The sequence below is a fragment of the Dromaius novaehollandiae genome, chromosome 2 (assembly GCF_036370855.1).
Source record: "Dromaius novaehollandiae isolate bDroNov1 chromosome 2, bDroNov1.hap1, whole genome shotgun sequence".
Taxonomy (NCBI): domain Eukaryota; kingdom Metazoa; phylum Chordata; class Aves; order Casuariiformes; family Dromaiidae; genus Dromaius; species Dromaius novaehollandiae.
The window spans coordinates 103,051,868-103,070,672 of record NC_088099.1 but is presented as its reverse complement, the minus strand read 5'-3'; the positions used below and the strand labels follow the sequence as shown (position 1 = coordinate 103,070,672).

The 18,805-nt window shown below is 42.4% G+C and overlaps 1 protein-coding gene across 19 annotated transcripts in view; it reads right to left on the bottom strand.

Annotated features, from left to right (window-relative positions):
* Positions 1-202: 202 nt before the first annotated feature.
* The window catches only part of F13A1 (coagulation factor XIII A chain), a 309,393-nt gene continuing 290,790 nt past the window's right edge, over positions 203-18,805 (bottom strand). For all 19 annotated transcript variants that reach the window (XM_064507070.1, XM_064507071.1, XM_064507078.1 and 16 more), the window contains 7 exons: positions 16,681-16,784; positions 15,774-15,862; positions 14,662-14,815; positions 13,812-14,099; positions 9,186-9,346; positions 6,337-6,473; positions 203-2,296 (listed from right to left, as the gene is read on the bottom strand). In XM_064507070.1, coding sequence (XP_064363140.1) covers positions 2,152-2,296; positions 6,337-6,473; positions 9,186-9,346; positions 13,812-14,099; positions 14,662-14,815; positions 15,774-15,862; positions 16,681-16,784 — 1,078 coding nt within the window. In that variant the 3' untranslated portion in view covers positions 203-2,151. The remainder of the gene's footprint in view (positions 2,297-6,336; positions 6,474-9,185; positions 9,347-13,811; positions 14,100-14,661; positions 14,816-15,773; positions 15,863-16,680; positions 16,785-18,805) is intronic.

The following is an 18,805-nucleotide window of genomic DNA, read 5'->3' as shown; positions in this document are numbered from 1 at the left end:
CAAAGGCTAAAATAGTTAAACTGAAAACAGAAATATTACTATCTTTTAAATAAATATTGTGTTTTCTCCCCAAAAGTCACCTTTATCAGCATGGCTCAGAAGCAAACTTCTTAACTTACTCTTACAATTGAGAGATGCGGCAACTGGTGTCTGTAGTGCTGCGATGCAGACGTAGTGATTGATCAAAACACAGACCACAAACTGTAAGCGCAATCAGATATGCTTTATTTTAAATTCCTATTACACTGTAGCTACTAAAAATCTAGAATGGAAAGCAGGTTCATACACAAGAGCAAAATATGGATAATCTTATTAGATGATATAGACTTTAGAAGAACTGCATAAGCACTTAACAGAGGTTGTCATTGTGCAGCACAGGCTGCACGTGTCCCAGAGGACTTCTTTGCAAGACTTCATTATTGCAGAGTTTCTAATGGGTCACATAAGCTGTGCAAAACAAGTGAGTGCCCATGCCTGAAGTGAAAGCCCTGCAGGAAAACTGCCTCGTATTCCTGGCTCCAGGGTTACTCATTCAGATTGTGAGGTGGTGCCAATCTCTATTCCACATACTCGAGCAAAAGAGCAGCCTGCATTCCTCCCCTCTCTTGGCTTACTTAACAACTGGTCACAGGTTATTCAGGAGGCAGTGAGTGGCAAAAAAAGGAGCAGAGGACAAGTCATCACCCTTGCTCTCTCACTAACAAGACCACAGAATGACTTGGCTGTATGCTGCACAATAAAGTCATAGCATTTAATGAGCATGAGGTTCTTTTTAGCATCTTTGGAAGCTCAGTTAGCTACCCTGTGCTGTTTGTTACTATGGGATATGGCTCTTACAGACCATGGCTGGTGGGCGGGTCACTGCAGCTGGGCATGTGAATGTAACACATGCATCTTTGCCTCATATAGAAAAAGATCCTGGGAAGAATTTCAGGAGAGCTGAAAAATGAAAAATGCCCTGCATGGCTGGGTGCATGCCTTGGGGTGGAGGAGGACCTGCATGGAAGACTAATAGCAACCATATATCCGGAACAGCTCTGGGCCAGAGGGGCCTCTGGAGGAAAGCAATTCCTTGGACAGCCCCTTTGCACCTTACACACAAATATGGTCCAAGCAAGACAGGAAGCCGATCCAGCTTGTAGAGTTTCTGATTCTCAGGGTACATGTTTTTTTCCTTATCCAGTTGAGCTTCTGTCCTCCTGGGAGTTGTTCACACATAACACAATCTGATTTTGCAGTAGCCGTGATTCCAGGGGCACTTTCTGAGGCAGTTAAATCTAGATTTATCCCCTAAATGGAAGCGTCAGTGCAGCATATTTGTTAGGACTGTGGAGCTGGGAGGAGAAGAATCCGAGCCTGCCCCACTAACCTCCAGTCCACAACAGACCGTGACCAGAAAATGCAAGTTTGATGCCATCAACTCTGAGCAGGGGCATGACAAACTCTAGATTTTCATCAAGCAAAAGAGAGGAACAGCATATTAACAGCATTATACATGGTGGGATGAGGGCATGATATAAAGGAGTATGTGTGGGTGCAGACACACATGAAAAAGCAAGAGAGAAAACATATTGAAGTGGCAAGTGGGAACAGAGAGCTGGGAATATTCTGGAGATAACAAATCCTGAGAGATGCTTCCAGCAAAGTGAGCTCTCCATGAACTGGAAAATTCTAACACTGTAAGATAAAGCAGTCGCTTTAGCTAGAAATACCTGTTTTTAATTGCAGCCTGAATGATCTACTGTAAGGTTGTATAATTCACTCTAAGAATTTATAACACTGGTTTCTTCTTCTTTTTTTTTTTTTCAGTGAAATATCAGACCTTAATTAAAACTAAAGTTCAGACTACTTTAGTGAATGGAGCCTTTCAGATTCCCTTCCAGCACTGGTGCAAAGTGCCATAAATACAAGTGAACTGTAGGAATAATATGACCTAGAATTGCCTTTAGTTACTTGTATCTAATTTTGAATCATTCACGATCCAGATGCATTTTCCAACTCTCCCCAGTGTTTCCAATTATTTTTCTTTATCACATTTTAGTAGGCATGAGGATAACCAAAATAATAAAATTCTATCTCTCTATTTCTTTTTTCCATCTAATGTGATATTTTGAAACACATCTAATTGAAGGATGAAGACAGCACCTTTGTTCATAATTTCTGAATCTGGACGTTCAGCTCACCATACACATGCCTCAAAGCATCACAATTCAGGCTTGCAATCAACTTTCGTAACCCTGGTCGTTTTGGGGTGCATTTTACTTCCCAAGTCAATGTAGAATTTGCTGGGATTTGCCTGCAGGGAAAAAGGAAAGTAACAATATTGTAATCAGTTAGCCAGTGTTCTCAGCCTGACCCAGAACTGGAGAAACTGAAGATGGACAGTATAACACATCTCAGTTTTTTTTTATGTTTCACTCATCCTGGTAAAGTGTCCTATAAATTATTCCCTCCATCTTCCAGTCCTTGCAGAACTGACGCTGTCAAAGCCTTTTCTAGACTTTCCTCCAGGCTAATTTTAAATTTCTAAAATGAATCAGGTTTCCTCTGCTGCCTGTCACTTCCTCTCACTATCACTTTCAGGATGATCTTTACGGATAATGTATCTTTTTACTTTTTAATTCCATTTTACCAGCACATTATCCCACAGCTTGCCGATGATTCCTTAAATGGTTAAGTAAATCCTTTCTCAGAAGTGCCAGCCAGGTGCAGTGCTGATGAGGAACTGAGCCTCTCCACCTCCTTCTACCCTGAGCCACTCTGCCACAATTGTAATATCAGGACATCTCCTCACTCACCACTTCAGAGTTGACTTCTTCATGCCCATGCAAATAAGCCAAAGTATTCTCGGGAGTCCTGCTGTTAGCAGTTACTCTTTTACATAATCTAGGACTCTTGACAACTCATAGTATAAACCACCTGTATTCTTCACTGCTCTTGATTTTCAATTTTTGCTACAATTAAGATGCACAGAGAGCCTCAAGTATTGGGTTTCTAGGTTTTCTCAGTGTTTTCACTACCTTTCGTGTGCAGATTTTGAAGACTGATATTGATTGATTGATCATGTTTGGGGAATGTCAGGAAGGGAACCAACAGAGGAGGTACCATAGTGGGGAGCTATTTATAAAAATGAATGTTCATTCCTCAGCATGAAGTAAGAGGATTATGAAGTGAGCCAGTGTTCTCATCAACATCACTTGGGTATGGTAATCTGTAAACACCTGAATAAATGGAGAGAAAGTTACTGTAAACTTTAGTCACTGTTGCCAATTCTCATCTGATAGGATTTGGCTCTCAGATGTCCTCCACTAGGGTCAAGACAGAAATGACTGCCCAGGCTTAGCACGATTTGCCACAATACAGAGAAACCTTAATTAGCTGGAAATTATCTAGTTTTGGTTCCTCCCACCTGCATAATTGCTTTAGTGCAAGTCTGCCCAGGCTAATTTAACCTGCTAAAAGGAGCAGCATTCCAGCTCCTCAGAGTCCAGCTTAGGTATCTCTGTATGGCACTGCACTGTGTTTTGCATATACAGTCATAGGTACCCTGGGGCATGTACCTTGTTTTAGAAAAGAACAAGAGGAAGCTCACATTTTCAGTGCGAGAGTATGCAGACTGCTTCCAGCAAGTGCCTTCCCTCTTTTTATCTTTGTTCTTAATGAGAGATATGCTGTTCCCCTCAGCTGGCCTGCACCATCAAATGCCCGCTAAAATGGTAACATGATAAAGCAATGACTTCAATTGTTGCACAAGGTTAAATACCTTTTTTAATTTAGAGTTTATGGGAATGATCTGCAAGGGATGATCTGTATGGAAAGTGAGGAAGAGATTATACAAGTTTCTTGTGCAGCAAGGTTTAGTCTACATTCTGAAGCATCTGAGGCCAGATTCCCCAGGAATGAAGGTTTGCGGACTGCATCCTCATGGTGCCCCAGTGTGACAGAGAGAGCAGCATATTCATCTCTAATTGATAGATGGGATATATGTACATGCAGGAAGACAACAGCTGTGCCGGGATATAAAACCTACCTTTTCCTGTTTCTCTACTGTCTTACCTCTAATCCTAGCTGGACATGCAGGAACACCCAAAGTGACTTATGCGGTAGTGTGAATGCATGCTTGACTAAAATCCTTTTAAAAATATCCATCACTGCCTGGTTAATTCTCATGTGCCATGCAAAGACTACGCTCTGGATAGGGACTGCGCCTGCCAAAGGCTTTTCCATAAGTCATGCTCTTCATCTATCTCAGTCTGATAACTAAGCATCATTACAGAGCCCTTGTCAATGGTCAAGAAACCTTCAAGTCACCTCATTCCCAGAATAATGTTGTATCTGCTGGATCACTCATGCCTGTTTTGTGGAGTTGCCCATGTGATGCAGAAAAGCTACCTTAAAAATACAGATAATTCTAAAGTCTCATTCCCACAAACAATTGCAAAAGACACATCCTGTGTGTGACAGTTCCTGATGGACAGGGAAGCAACAGAAGGAGAGGGAAAGCCTAGAACAGGTTTAATTCTTATTGCAAATGGAGTAAAGCCACCTTAATCTGATTTGCCTGGGAGAGAATTTAGTGATGAATGGCTCTGCATAATATGCTGAGCCATCACCACGCAGGAGCCATTTATCACTCTGAATGCATGGAGGCAAATGTGATTTTTATTTAAATAAACTACAACTGCCCCCTGCTCTGTCCTCTGTGAATATAACCTGCAGCCTTCATTCATCTCAGAGAAGTTAAGTCAAAAATCTTAAAATGACTAAGCTGATCCATTTCCCTTTTAAATCACACCAAGGGCACTATTGTGAAGGGGGAAACATGGTGACTTGAAGGAAAGTGACGTCTGTTCCATGAGTCACGTTTCTCTGTAACTCCTTTGCCTTTGATGCACCTGACAACTCTTGCTTCCTTGAAGGTGAGAAGAGCCGACAGCAGCTTTTGGAACAAGGCTGCAGAACACACCAGGGGAGTCTGGCACGACTGTGCAGCACTAAGGGCTACTACTGGGACTTGTGCAACCAGTGTGGATCGTGCTGAGTCATGTTCAGCAGCGTCTGTGACATATCACGTGCACAAAGCAAACACAGTGTGATGTCCTTTCACAGCCATTTTTCTATCTGGCTCCAATCTGGAGCCTGGTTTTGATCTTTTTTTCCCCTGGCCCAGGTGCAATCAGATTCAGACCTTCCCTACTGGCTGCAGATAATGCTGACAATTTATGCAGCTACTGAAGTACTGGCAATTTTTCAGACTTCTTTTGCACATGCCTGGGAACTATCAGCATAGGTAATGATAGATAACATTGCTTCAGCTGCCCAAGGCTCAGCAATGGCTGCAAAATCTTCTAAGGATCCCAGTTATATATCCAAGAACTGGCTAATACCAACCTCCGTGCTGGGACAGCAACAGTATCATCAATACTTGTCCACAGCAACTCAACCTTGGGAGTCTCTAATACAAGTTCTTGTCACAGCAGTGACTGCAGAGTATGTTTCTGTCCTACCCGTGGTTTACTGCTTACCACATATAACACTGAACTCTAAATGGAAAGAGGGTCTAGAAAACTACCCGCTTATCATATAGATACCACTGTGCCAGCATTAAGTGCAACTCCTAGAATAGCACAGACTGCTGAAGGGCTTGGGATCACCTTGCTCCCTTCATGCCCCTCTGTATTCGGGCAGCCCTGGTAAGTGATGCTACCGGAGGGGAGCTCTGTGCTTGCACACCAGCTGTGGCTGTCTGGCATGGTCCGCTACATCAGACACTCAGAGAGCCAGGTTATCTAGGCCCCAAATGATTTTGTGTCTTGACATAAGCTTGCAAAGATCATCTGAGGTATATGAATGTATTGCATAGTCGTGATTAACATGAGTGGGGAAAAGCCCTTTTGGAAAAGCCCTTTTAGAAAAGCTGAACAGGACTTGATTTGCACATAATGAGCACATGGCAGTAAACACTTCATGTGCAGGATAAATCTATCTTTCTTTCTATGATAGTAGTTCACAAGTGCTATTGTCAAGCAATAAAAATAATGTAATACTGTGAAAAAGAAAACTCCAGTCGTGTCAGCAGCTACTCACAACCACTGCCCCTTTCCCCAACACTAATACTGAATGGATGAAATGCTCTCACAGTCTCTCTTTGTACTGCGAGGGACAGCCTGACTCCTTCTGTCTGTTGAGACCTATAGTTTCTCTGTGTATTGAATTTTAAAGTAAGGAGAGAGTGTCTGAATTATTCAGCACTGCATTAGTTAAGTGTCTCTCATGAGCTGCCCCCTGTGAGCAAGAAGGGGACAACCTCTCGGTTAGTTCTGCTTCCTTCCCTACCTGAAGATCTTTTTCACTGTTCTCAGCACGCTGGGTCCCTCGAGGTGAAGTGTGACGTTCTCCAGGGTTTGTTTCAGAGGGTTGGTGAATTCCACAATCACAGACATTTCTCTACCAGCTACCGCCTCGCCTTGAGTCTGCAAAATGAGGAAAGGACAAAGCTCCACCAGCTGATAATAAATACTTGCAAGGAAGGAGAGGGGAAGGAGGAGGACTGGAGCATGTAGCAGAACAACTCAAAGCAGAGAAAGTCTAGTCAGAAGAAAGTTGTTGGATGCCCATAGGCTCTACTTCTGCCTCTTTTCCTGTCCATGCAGTTCTCTCAAGCCATGTGGCAGATCATGAGGCAGGCCCTCATTTCCACAGATGATGCAAAGAGATTTAAATCTGCCTGTACAGTCCTGGAGCTGAGTGCCCAGCTGAGGGAGAGACCAGCCTGGGTGGGGTCTTTCTCTTTGATTTGTTCCCCCTCTCCAGGCTCCCTGCCAGCACTGACGTGCACAGCCTGTTCAGGATGCGGTGCTCCAAAAGAGAGGGGCAAGTCTTAATGCTCTGAACTAGAAATGCTGGGTTGTGCTGCTTGCACCTCTCAGAGGTGCTGCGCCTGTCTTCTCTTGTGTTTTAAGCAAAGAACAAATGCAAGGACTTTTTTTCCCCTAGGAACACAAAATTTCTCACAGAATGAAAGAAACGGGCAGAGATTTTCAACTTCTGGCTGTCACAGCCCAGCTGAACTGTGGACTACTTCAAAGGGGTTTGAGAAAGGTGACTAAGAAAAACAAGTATCTTATCAATAAGATGAAGTGCTATGTTGTGGCCTGCAGCACTACTGAAAATTTTTAAGGAGTCTGGCAGTTGCAAAAAGCTAGAAAGACCCTAGTCTTAGGGATCTCCCTGAGTCAAATACCAATATATTGACTGGAGTAAAAGATGAGACACTCACAGCTATGTTTTCAATAGCATTTAGCCACCTGAATTTGTAAATAGACATCAGTGGCATTTCAGAAGCCCTAGCCCAGTTATAGGCCTCATGGACTCCTGATTTCAATTGCACATTCAGATATTTGAAGATCACTGTTACAGTGAAGACTGTGAATTGAAAAGCATCCTGGGTTCCCACATGTGCAACTGAGAGCATGATCTGTGTTTTTTGTGACCTGGTCTCAAGCTACATTAAAATAAGATGTAATTTTCTTGACTGTTAATTCTGATGATCTCAGACCAACACAGAAAGACCAAAGGAGTAGCCAAAGACATGAGAGGAAATACATATTTCATTCTTCTCCCTTACTTTCAGATTAAGAACTCCAGTCTGCTCATGAAATTCAGGGAAGAAGTCAGACAAGAAAAGTAGGGAAATGAGCTTTCCCAGATTTTAAAGAAAATAATAAAGCTGAGTTCCCTATATAAATACAAATGTATATACACCTGCACACACACACACACACACACATGCTTAAAAAATGCAGCTAGTAAAGTTTCAGGTTATTTTTACACATCACAAAGAAGCAGAGAAGAGACAAACTCAATTCTACTAGAAGACATGATTATTGGACAACAATCTATTCCATACACTAAGCCTCCTTTCTTCATAACAGCAGGGAGGATAAACTATTTTGAAGCTGAAATTGGGGATTTTGTATAAGATGTTCTATTCAAGTATTGAATTGAAAGTACTCTATATTTTTAAAATTTGGTTATTGAAGATAGATGTTTGAAGCAGAGTTTATTTATCTTGTTTACCTCCTCTCTAGAAAGCTCAGTAAAACAAAAAACTTTTATTTGAAAATGCCAATAATCAGACTAGACCATAGTGACATTTCTGTAGTCCAAGAAATCAAATGGAATTTTTTGCAAGCCTCATGGTACTTTTGATCTACATTTTTAAAAAACTTTTTCTGCAGAAGGTTGCTGTTTCAGATTACTACATATATTATTATATGGAAACCTGACCATTGGTTCAAATAAATATATGGGGGGAAGAAGATCTATAAACCTAGAGTTCTTCCAAGATCCAGAATTTTAGGGCACTTCGTTCATGATTATATAAAGCTTCCTGAATACGTGTTCTTGTTTTTTTTTAGTATGATGAAAAAAGCAGATCCAAGTGACATCATTCAAGGCAGACGAAGTCTCAGCACTTTTGAAAATGAGGCATTTTATCTGGATGGCCAAGTTTCAGCCCTGAATTTTTAAAGTCTTTGCCATACAACATAGGGTTCTTGTCCTATCAGATTCACTATGCTTTCATATTTTCATAGATACGATGCCACCACCTGCAGAACCTTCATGAAACTCCACTGAAAGCACATTCAGTGGGTGGCAGCAAAGCAGTGTCCGAAAAGCGTCATCCCAGACAGATGTTGCCTGTCCGAGTTTGGAGGAACTTTTCACAAAATCTGTAGAAGCTTTCCAAGCAAAATCACCATAACAGTAGAGCCCTTAATTCTTCTGCGAGAAGTCTCTGCACTGTGTTGCTTTAAATATAATAGACTTTTGAAGTAGTCAAAGACTTGAGTGACATAATTTCTTTTACCCTGTAAGTTTCTCCATCTTTCTCAAATCTTTTCCACTCCTTCTCCATAGAGATCATTTAGCTCCCTACTACAGGTGATTCCGTCAGCCTCAGTCTTTTAATGTAAGGATACTCAGTACAATACATAACATACATATACACCCTCTCACACTTTGGCTGGCCGCTGCTTATAAGTTCTATGTTAGACTGAAGGTCTAACAAACACACACATGCACATGCACATCTGTCCCAGAAGTCAATGTGGCAACCTCATAGAGGCCAGTCTGCACACAGCATGGCTGTGGCCCCCCTGCCCCCCACGTCCCCAAAGTACCTTGATATGCAGTGTGGGAATTTCCAGTACTGTAGCCTTCTGCAGGGCCAGAATCTTTCCAGTTTCATTGATCCGTGCCGTGACAAAGAAATGAAAGGAGGCTTGATCCAGCAGCTCACTCAGGTACTCGCTTGATTTGATCACAACATCAAAAGTACTAGCTGATGGGAGAAACAAAAAAGAAGAAAGGTGCCTGAAGCAATCTAAAGGCTAATTATTCCTTCCCTCATGACTACTTCTGCAGGCAGCAGTTACATGTGTGAACTGAAAAAGGTGGCTGGGCACCTAAGGATGACTTTGCCAAACTATCTTTTTTTCTCCACCTCACAGTTCCCCCTCTTATTTTGCCCTCTCTTTATTCAGGCTGTGAGCTCCCTGGGGCAAGCGCTTTATCTCTGTATGGCCTCTGTCCAGCACCTGTTACAGTGGGCCCAGGTTGTTGTTTAACATTCCTAGGCACTACCACAAAATAAGTAAGGATGGCAATAAATAGCTGTTGGGCATGAGGGTCCAAACCAGCCTTTGAATAGCTCTCTTGTAAATGCTTGCTCATTTACTTCACATGTGTGCTTTCTCTGCCTCTCTTCCCTGCAGAGGGATGCCATCAGGGATGCTGCCAGAGCAGCAGTTTCGGGGTGTGAGTCCATGCCGGCTACCTGGAAGATTGCCTCCTCTCCAGGGCAGGGCTGGCACTGCTGGATATCTGCCTCTGCCCTGTTGCCTGAAAAATTTAGCAAGCGCGTTCTCCTGTCTCCAGCATGCCCTCAAGAGAGCTTTCATGTGCTCCCTGATGATAATTATTCAAAGGAACAAGTCCCCCTTGGCTAGACGGTTGAGATGCAGGGAATCATTAATTTTAACCATATTGAATTGCAATTCCCAGGACAACAATGCTGTGAGAATGTGATATACAGAGGCAAACCTGCTAAGTGACCAGGAAGAACATATAGATTGGAAGCTCTTGCCTCAGTAAACATTCATTATAACCCTAGTAAACATATCAAGGTCTCCCATCTGTTAACTGTGATTATTACTGCTATCCATTATTTGTATTGTATTTGTGACATACACTGTACACACTGAGATAATTGAACTCAGTTGGATAAATCATATTCACCCCTTTTCACTCTTTTGATCCATTCATATCAAAACCAGTTCCTTGATTTGGTTTCAAAGCTAGTCCCTTGGTGATCACCTGACCTGGATTTAACAGGCCAGCCTTAAATTTACTTGATGTGCTCCCTTTCCCTTCCCCTCACTCTGTATCTATCTCTTGTAAAAGAATTTCCCATAATGCTCCAAATCATAAATTATAAATGAGGCAAGGTATTCTTCATCTGTGCAAAGTAAATAAATAAATAAATAAATAAGTTGCATTCTAAGTGATATTTACTTTACAGTGGAAGGAAAGAAGAACTTTCCTGTTTAAATTTAACCACTACAGGAAAAAAAGAAAAATTGGCTTCCATTTCTGTAGCATTGGCTGTGCTGGTAAGTTGCCAGTACCACTTAGTGCACCTGGGAAAGCCAAGGGAGACACAACACTGAGCCACCTTACAGCCTTTCAAAAAACAGAGAAAACTAAATATAACTGAGTAGATGTGAGAGCACCTTTGAAGGCACTAGAAGGTTTAAGCTATTCCAATCCTCAAAGATGTTTTCAACCCACACAATTCCTTTAATCATTATTCTGAAAATCATGCATTTGGTTCCTGTTTGAAAGCTTAGTTTGCTCCATTCTTTCAGTAGCATGGTCTGGAAGAATGCCTTTGACACATTCACATCTTTATTGCATTGTAATGTTTTGTTACCTCCAGGTATATATATATATATATACACACTTCCTGCCACGAATTAAGCCTACAAATTCTGCTTGAGTTCCTGAGAAGGTACTCTACCATCACACCTTCGATGGAGTATTCTCACACAGTTGCAAATGATCATAGTGCCTCCCTTCACACTGCCCATCTGCTAAGACACGATTCCTGATTGCATGCACACTCCTTTCCAAGGCAAAGGGAAATGAATTCATGTTCAGTTTCTACGTATCACTTTTAGAGACGGCATAACTTGTATGTTTTATTTTGTTCTATCATGGGATGATGTGCACAGAAAGTCAGTCACTGCAGTTTAGCTATGAGCAGTCATTTCCACCTTGAAAGGTGGTAATACCTTAAAACATGTCACTTCTGCCAGGTGTAGCAATAGGGACACACTTTTGGTACACATGCAAAAAAGATCATACTTTGTGCTCTGATGTTCACCTTTCCTCTCTGTGTTCCCTCAGCTTTGGTCACTATAATTTAGAGTTTCCAGCACAGTTTCAGGAAGCTTTTTTTCAAACCATTTACTGAACTCAGAAAAAAAGAATGATGTGGCTCAATGAGGCTTGAAACCTCACCTATTCATTTATTCTCTTGCACAGAGGAGACAGATAAACCTCAAAGCATTGCAAAAGCTGCCTGTTAAGTGATACTACCTTACAGAGATCTTTTGTGCAAGAGTGGACGTAACCCCTGGAACTAAGCACAGAACACAGACAGAAGGTGTAGTAGATATTTGCACATATCCTAAAATATGACTGAATTCTCCCCCTGTCAGATAAGCATAGGAAGAAAGTGGTACAGTATTTAGACCAAGCAGGTGAAATAGATCTTTTTACTGTGCCTAACCAAGGTACCAAAAGTTTTGCAGCATTTTAGATCAAATACTTAATGACTGAGGCAAGCCAATAAAATAACATTGCTTTCTGATAGGATGAATTGAAACAACTCAGTGCAAGCCAGAGACAGCCCATTTCCAGACTCCTCTCAAATGAGTTGGGAGAGTTAGAAAGAACCAACAAGCAACTGTCAGGGCTTTGCTGTAGACTGGAGGCAGAATTTTTATTAACCTTCATCTGTAGCTCCCCCTAGGTGGACTCCTACTTTATGGAGACTAATCAGCTCCAAAGCAAAATATATGGTTTCAGACAGTGCTCAAAGTGAAGGAGAAAGCTGAGGGATTGTTTCCAGACGCAGTGGGAACTGTGATTCCATTGAGGCTGTCACAAAAACCGGCCTCTTTGAGGAAAGAGGGCTCACACTGCCTCCTGAGCTGGGAATGCAGCAGAAGCCGTGGGCTGCAAACTCATGTCTCTCACAGGAGCAAGACCAAACCTCTGTGAGGTTCAGGGGCTCTTTTTGAGCTCTTAGTTCAGAGGGAGCCAGCAGCTATGGGCAAGGGCCTCTCACAGAAGCTAGATGCTGCCCCTGAGATAGGTCAGGCCCCTCTGAGGGGGCTGCAAGACACTGCTACCCAGAAAGCTAAACCTACACTCCCTGAGGGGAAAGGGATCAGTGAGCCCCCAGCACCTCATGGGGATGCCCCTGCTTTTCTTCTGCTAGCATCTGGCTCACACCCCTCAGCTCGCACCCCTTCCCTGACAGGTGAGAAAGCTCAGAGGTCACCTGGGGAGGTTATGACCTGGAAACAGACTCAGATCTGGAGGACACATCCTCTGGGACCTGCAACCCCCTCTGTACTCAGCAGAGATTGCTTTTGCCCTGTAGCAGCATCAAGAAGGCAAAATCATGGCTCCTGACTGGCTCAGTGGGGAACTCAAGTGGAGGATCCTCTGACTTAGTCAGGAGGGAAGGCCTTGACTCCTTAAAAGCATATTTTTGTCATTTTTGCTGAGCTGGATGCTCTGATCCAAGAGCCCAGGCTTGTCAGAGAAAAAAGTGTTTGGCAGTCACCTGTTGCTGGGAGAAGCCAGGGCTCTGCAACCAGCCTAGCACCTGTAGCACCTTGGACACCAGCAGGTCCCTGACATATACTGAAGGCCTTCTGAAAGGAACTGCCATGGATGATAGGAAACAGCTTGGTTATGTCCAAAATAAAAAAGAACATCCCCTTTCCCTATTGTGAGCAGCACAAAATCCAGCCTTCAGCCATGCGTGCTAAGCTGCAGGGAACTGTTTTTCCCATGAGAACAGGGAGGCAGGATCTCCCCACTGCAGTCCAGAAGGCACTAGGAAAAGCAAATGCTACATCTGTAGAGATAACTCACCTTAACAGTGTGTGCCCAGCTGACAAACACCTTTGCTGTAGATAGCAGCAAATTCTAGTTGCAGATGAACATTTTAGATCACTGTAAATGTACAAATTCTGAACCACTCAGTCCTCCAAAGCCAGCTGTGCACCTGGAACTACTCTGAGCCTCTTCCTTGTCAGGTTCTTCCAAGTAAGACAAGACAGTCACCCCTTTCTGTCCCTGTAAATTGCACCCGTGGAACGAGAACTGAGCTACTGCAAGGAGACGAAAAGTATGAAAGATGACACCTTGCAGCTTAATAACTGTGCCTCTTCTCTTTCTTGTGTACTAAATGAGAATAATCAACAGTCCCCAGACATGCAGGTCCATGTAAGAAAGCATTATACAGGGAGAAGCAGCCTGAAGAAAACAGCCTCAGCTTTAAATGACATTGGTAGCAGGGCCAGAACCGGAAGCAGGGCCTCCTGATACCCAATATAGTGTCCTATCCCTAACTACTAGAATTGGGTCTACCATGCACAGAAACTTTGGTGATGGTTAATGACACAAAGGAAAAAAGCTAGCAGGTTTGGAAAGTATCCCAGTCTTACATGAGGAGGGTTCCAGTGTCACGCTGACAGAGTGTTTCTTGAATTCACTCTTCACGACTCCTGTATAAAACACTATGTTTCCTGATAAGTATGTAGCAGCGCTGTAACGGTTTTGGCTTTTGTTCTTGAAAGTTATAGTGACTTTAAAGTCACTGCCAAGGATTGCCTTTTGCACATGGAAGTCCATATCAACATCCGTCTGTGGCTGGTACACAGTATCCTGGGTAATTTGCTTTTTAACGCCATACATCACAGCAGTCTCAAGAGCCAGTCTCTCCTCATCTGAGCCTAGAAATGAATAAAAGTCATATTAAAAGAGAAATAGGAGTACTGCACTAGCCCAGTCATCAGTCACAATGGTGCGTGACCACAAGGTAGCTGAAATGAACAGATAGTGAAGTTTCCTTTGATAAAGTCAAGCATTAGGAGAACTTCACAACTTCCATGTGAGTTGCTTTTAAAGGTTCAAGCCATATCAGGTAAACTGACATAGTTTCATTGATGTTAGTGGAGCTACAATGATTTACTCTGTGTGAACATCTGGCCTTCTGTGTCTCAGGCCTAAGTAAGAAATACCTAAACAGCTGTTCAGAAAGTCTATAATTGTTTTGAATGCTTCAAGTTACTCCATGCCTACCCTTTGCTTTCACTACAGTTCATTCAGCCTGAGTAGGAAACAAAGCTTGTGTTCTGCAATGTTTTTGGGTGGAGTTAGAAATAAAGAGTTTCAGAGTGCACTTTGGAAGCTTTTCATGCAGCACCTTCAGTGCCAGAAGTCTGTAAATACACAGTGTAGGATTTGTTTGCAGTAGATCTACCTAAGTGAGGTCTCCACAGCACTTCGAGTTACCTTCTTGGAACTTGTACTCTTCAGTGACGTCCATCATTCCATCACCCCCAATTTCCTTGGTCACAATCAACTTCCCAACGTGGGTCATGTCAATTTTTTCAATCATTTGGGCTCCATTTTTTTCCCTTCTTGAATAAACAATATCACTGTTCACCTATAAAATTAAATAAAAAAGGACTGAGTTAAGAGGAGGGAGAGAGTGGAAGGAAAGCCAGCATATCTCCCCTGAAAACAATATCTTGACTCAAAGTCCCACTAATTTCTCACATTGAAATCCCATGTTTAAAATCAGGCATATGCTAAAATAAGAACTAGATACATTTTGGTATTTACAAGTTCAGAACACAAGCCAGTGTAAACATGGGTAGGCAAGAGAAATATTGTTCAGACTTGGGGAGCATGTTTATACGTTCCCTGCACCAAAGAGCTTCATGTCATACAGAGGGTAATGCTTCATAGAGTAAATATCTGGGTTTTGTCTCTTCTGTCCTAAGCTACATACAATTCAGTTTGAGAGAGACTTGTTCCACACCTGCTGCAATTCTGGGCACACCAGCTCTGGTGGTGCAAGAGGTTAACAACCCCAGGCTGGGCCTTCTCCCTTCTTGTGGAGGTCTTTCCCTCTGAGATCTGCCAGTTAAACTGCTCACATCAGCACTTCCTGACCCACTGCAGCCAAAACAAATGTGGTGAGCAAAGACCTCCTTAAAATCACCCCATCCATTTTGACTGAAACAAGCAGGGGACCTAATGTGACCAGCTTAGCTGGCAAGCCTGAGAAGGAAGTAACAGCCAACGAGGGGTGAAGTTAAGCAGCTACAGGTAGTGACTCTACTGCCAGCATAGCTGACATCTGGGAAGGATATACAGCCTGAAGCTTGATACGAGGCAGAACAGCTTTTCCTGCTTATTACATTGGTGAGCAGAGACTAGAGGAACCTCTATCGCACCTACCGGCCTGCACATCACAATATGATTACGAGATTTGTCTCTGACATAGTGTACACAGGAAATAACACTGCAATCCATAAATTGCAGTGGAATCCTTTCTTCTGTCTCACCTATATTCCCACTGATGTCATTCAATGCACTAAAATTTTTCAGGTATATACCTCAGCAAAGACAAAAGGAGCATCAAACTGGAAGCAAACGTGACCATGTTTAATGGCTTGAACTGAAGCAGGGCCACATCTGTACATACCTGTGGGGAGAAGAGAGGAAAAGCAAGAGAATGAGCAATTTTTATAATTAAAACACATATAAAAATGTTATACTTTCTCACAGAAAAAAATCTTGGGTTTTGGTGAGCCTTTTCAATAGTTAATAGAAACTCTTGTCCAAGAAGTTAAAAGCTTCATTTCCATTGACAGTCTGCTGAATTGAGCCTCAAGTCTGAAGCTACCTAAAAGTTTGGTACTTAATGACATTGAAAATTCTGGGGTAAGGCTCAAGTGCTGATATGCAGTTAAAGCTGGTTTTGGTTAAAGCTGATCATTTTGGGAAGGCATATTTAGACCATGGATATAGAAACATCTTACTGCAAATCTGCTAAAACCATCCTTTACGAACTGGAAAACTAAGGACTGGGAAGAAACAGCAGTGGATTTTCACTTTTTCTCTCTTGTTTAGTGCCTGCCCAGGCAGTTTAATGAGGGCTGCAAAAACAGGCTGACATATAATGGAAGAGAAATCCTTTGATCAGACTCAAGTACAGGTTCTCTAAAAAATGTGCAAGCCATCTTTTGGCAAGGAGACTGCATCTCTTCTGCACCCAGCGGGGTCCTCCTCACACAGAATTCTGTGCTCATGCCTCACAATCAGCGTCATTACAAAGACAGATCTATTTTCTATCTCAGAACAACTCAGGAGAAGGCGCCCCAAACAGGTCAGTGTGGTTATCTGGTACAAGAGGTTGTCACAGGCCATGTACAGGCCCTGGCTCACCTATCATCAACTCTTCATTTGCCACAAAGAACCAAAGCATTGGAAAGAGAGATAAGGAGCATCAAGCAATGTTACCGTCGCTGGTTTCTTGGGGTGTCCCATCAACAACCTGCCATCCTCCAAAACCAACAGGAAGATCAGGTCTGGACATCCAAGCTTCATTCCAACAATGATAGTTCCTTATCAGGAGATGAGACCACAAAATTAAATTCTTGGAAAGTAGCATAAAAACTAAAACAAACCTGTGTTGTTATGGACCACTATTGCTTCAATAACCACATTTGCCAATTTAAGAGTGAAGAAGTCTCTTCTTTGTAGAGAATAGATTTTCAGATCTAATAGCTTCATTTTTGTTAAAACCTGAAGGCCCAAATCCTTCATTGTAGTTCCTTGATTGCAAGTTGAGGAAGCTTTATGATTCCTCTACTGTGTCATGAAGCAAATGTCTCTGAGAAGAGCTTCCAGTGCTTGGAGATTGTTGGTGTACATGAAGAGATACAAAATCCCTCTTAAGCCAACCATGTCCCTAAAAAGGGCATGTGGTGAGAGGGCCACAGTCTTTTCTGTTAGTGGAGGATACCTTAAACTCAATGATGTGCCCACTAAGGCAAGCTCTGAATCTTTTTCAAGCCATTGAAAATTGGTCTGCTTCATACCTAGCAGAACTGAAGCTTTGGCACCTTTGGTACCTTTGTTTTCACGTCTCAAAACAAACATGCTTACCTGGTTTCTATTAAAAGAGGCACTTGCTGATTGATAAAATGACTCTACGTAAGCTTTATGAAAATATCTTCATGGTGGATTCCTTACAAAGGCTTTCCAGTCTCCTATACCGAGGAGGTCAGATGTTCTAGAATATACAACTTTCCATAAAACCCACCCTAAGACCACTGTGGGCCAAGTGCTGCCTTTGGGGCCCAGAACAGTATGTTGAAAGATGTATTTATCTGAGTGGTTAACCTATGCACTCAGGCTTGCAATGCCCTCACCTGGCTGGATGCTCAGGAAAAAGAAAAAAAAAAACAAAAAACCACTTCAGGGTCATCTCGTTTACAATCTGCCCAGAATATTTCAGAGCATTTCTGAGATAAGCAGAAAAGATGGATCTTGTAACTTTCTTCTTGCAGTACTATCAGCACTCAAGGGAAAGCATAAACAAGGAAGAAAGATCATCTAGGAAGAAGGTCTCACAGCAAAGTCAGCAAAGTGTTTGAATTTCATCACTGCAAAAAAGAAAAAAAGGAAGGAGTAGAGAAAGGGGCAATTTTGCTCACAAATTATATATATCTCGCAGCAGATGTGAATAAAATTACATCTGTGTAGCCACTGATACAGCCCTTAGTACGTGCAATGATATTAACAACCAAAATGGGGATTGTTAAACTCTGACCATTTCATTAATAACAGGTGAAAAACAGTCATGGAGCAGAGTCGGAAGGATCTGAGGCTTGTCTAACAAGACATTTCAAAGTGGATATGAAAGCTTGGATCAGGGAAAAACTTGTCAGTTAGGAGAGTTAATGAAGCAGCACTACAGAAAAGGAATTATTCAAGGAAGATGATGCACACTCAGAGAATTTTTTATGCTGCTGAGAGTAGTCAATGCTGAATCATACTTGCAGAGCTTTGCTGAGGGCTACAAGAGAATGGGGACGCACTTTATGGCAGGTGGGTTTTTGAAAGCTGTTATGCCAACATGTGAGAGAGACAATCCCTGCCCTGAAGCGCTCACCAGTTCACTTTGAATCAAACTCAGATGTGTCATTGGCTTTGTGTTCTGCAGAAGAGCAACCTGAAGAGCAGGCAGGAGGGAAGGATGATAAAATTAAGGGGAGATAACAATGGCAAAAATGACAGTTCTGCTTCAATCCTGTAATTAGATAATGCAGTATCATTTTTTTCTACATTCACTCCGGGGGAGAGGGCCTTTCTCCCTGGTTTATATTTCTACAGTGCTGGGTGCAATGGGATGGGTATTTCTTTAGATCTGCTGCCATGCGAACAGTAAATATGCTTAATGGATAGGAGATATTGTATGTGAATGGGCAGAAAGATATAGATTGTTCTATGTGGGCTTTAGGGAGAAGAGGATGAGAGGAATGTTTCCCTCTCCAAAATGTAGCAGAAACTTCTCTCTGATAGAAGTGAGAGCAGCTGAGGACCTGGCTCCGTAGCCATAATTTGTTAAACTGAATTGTGT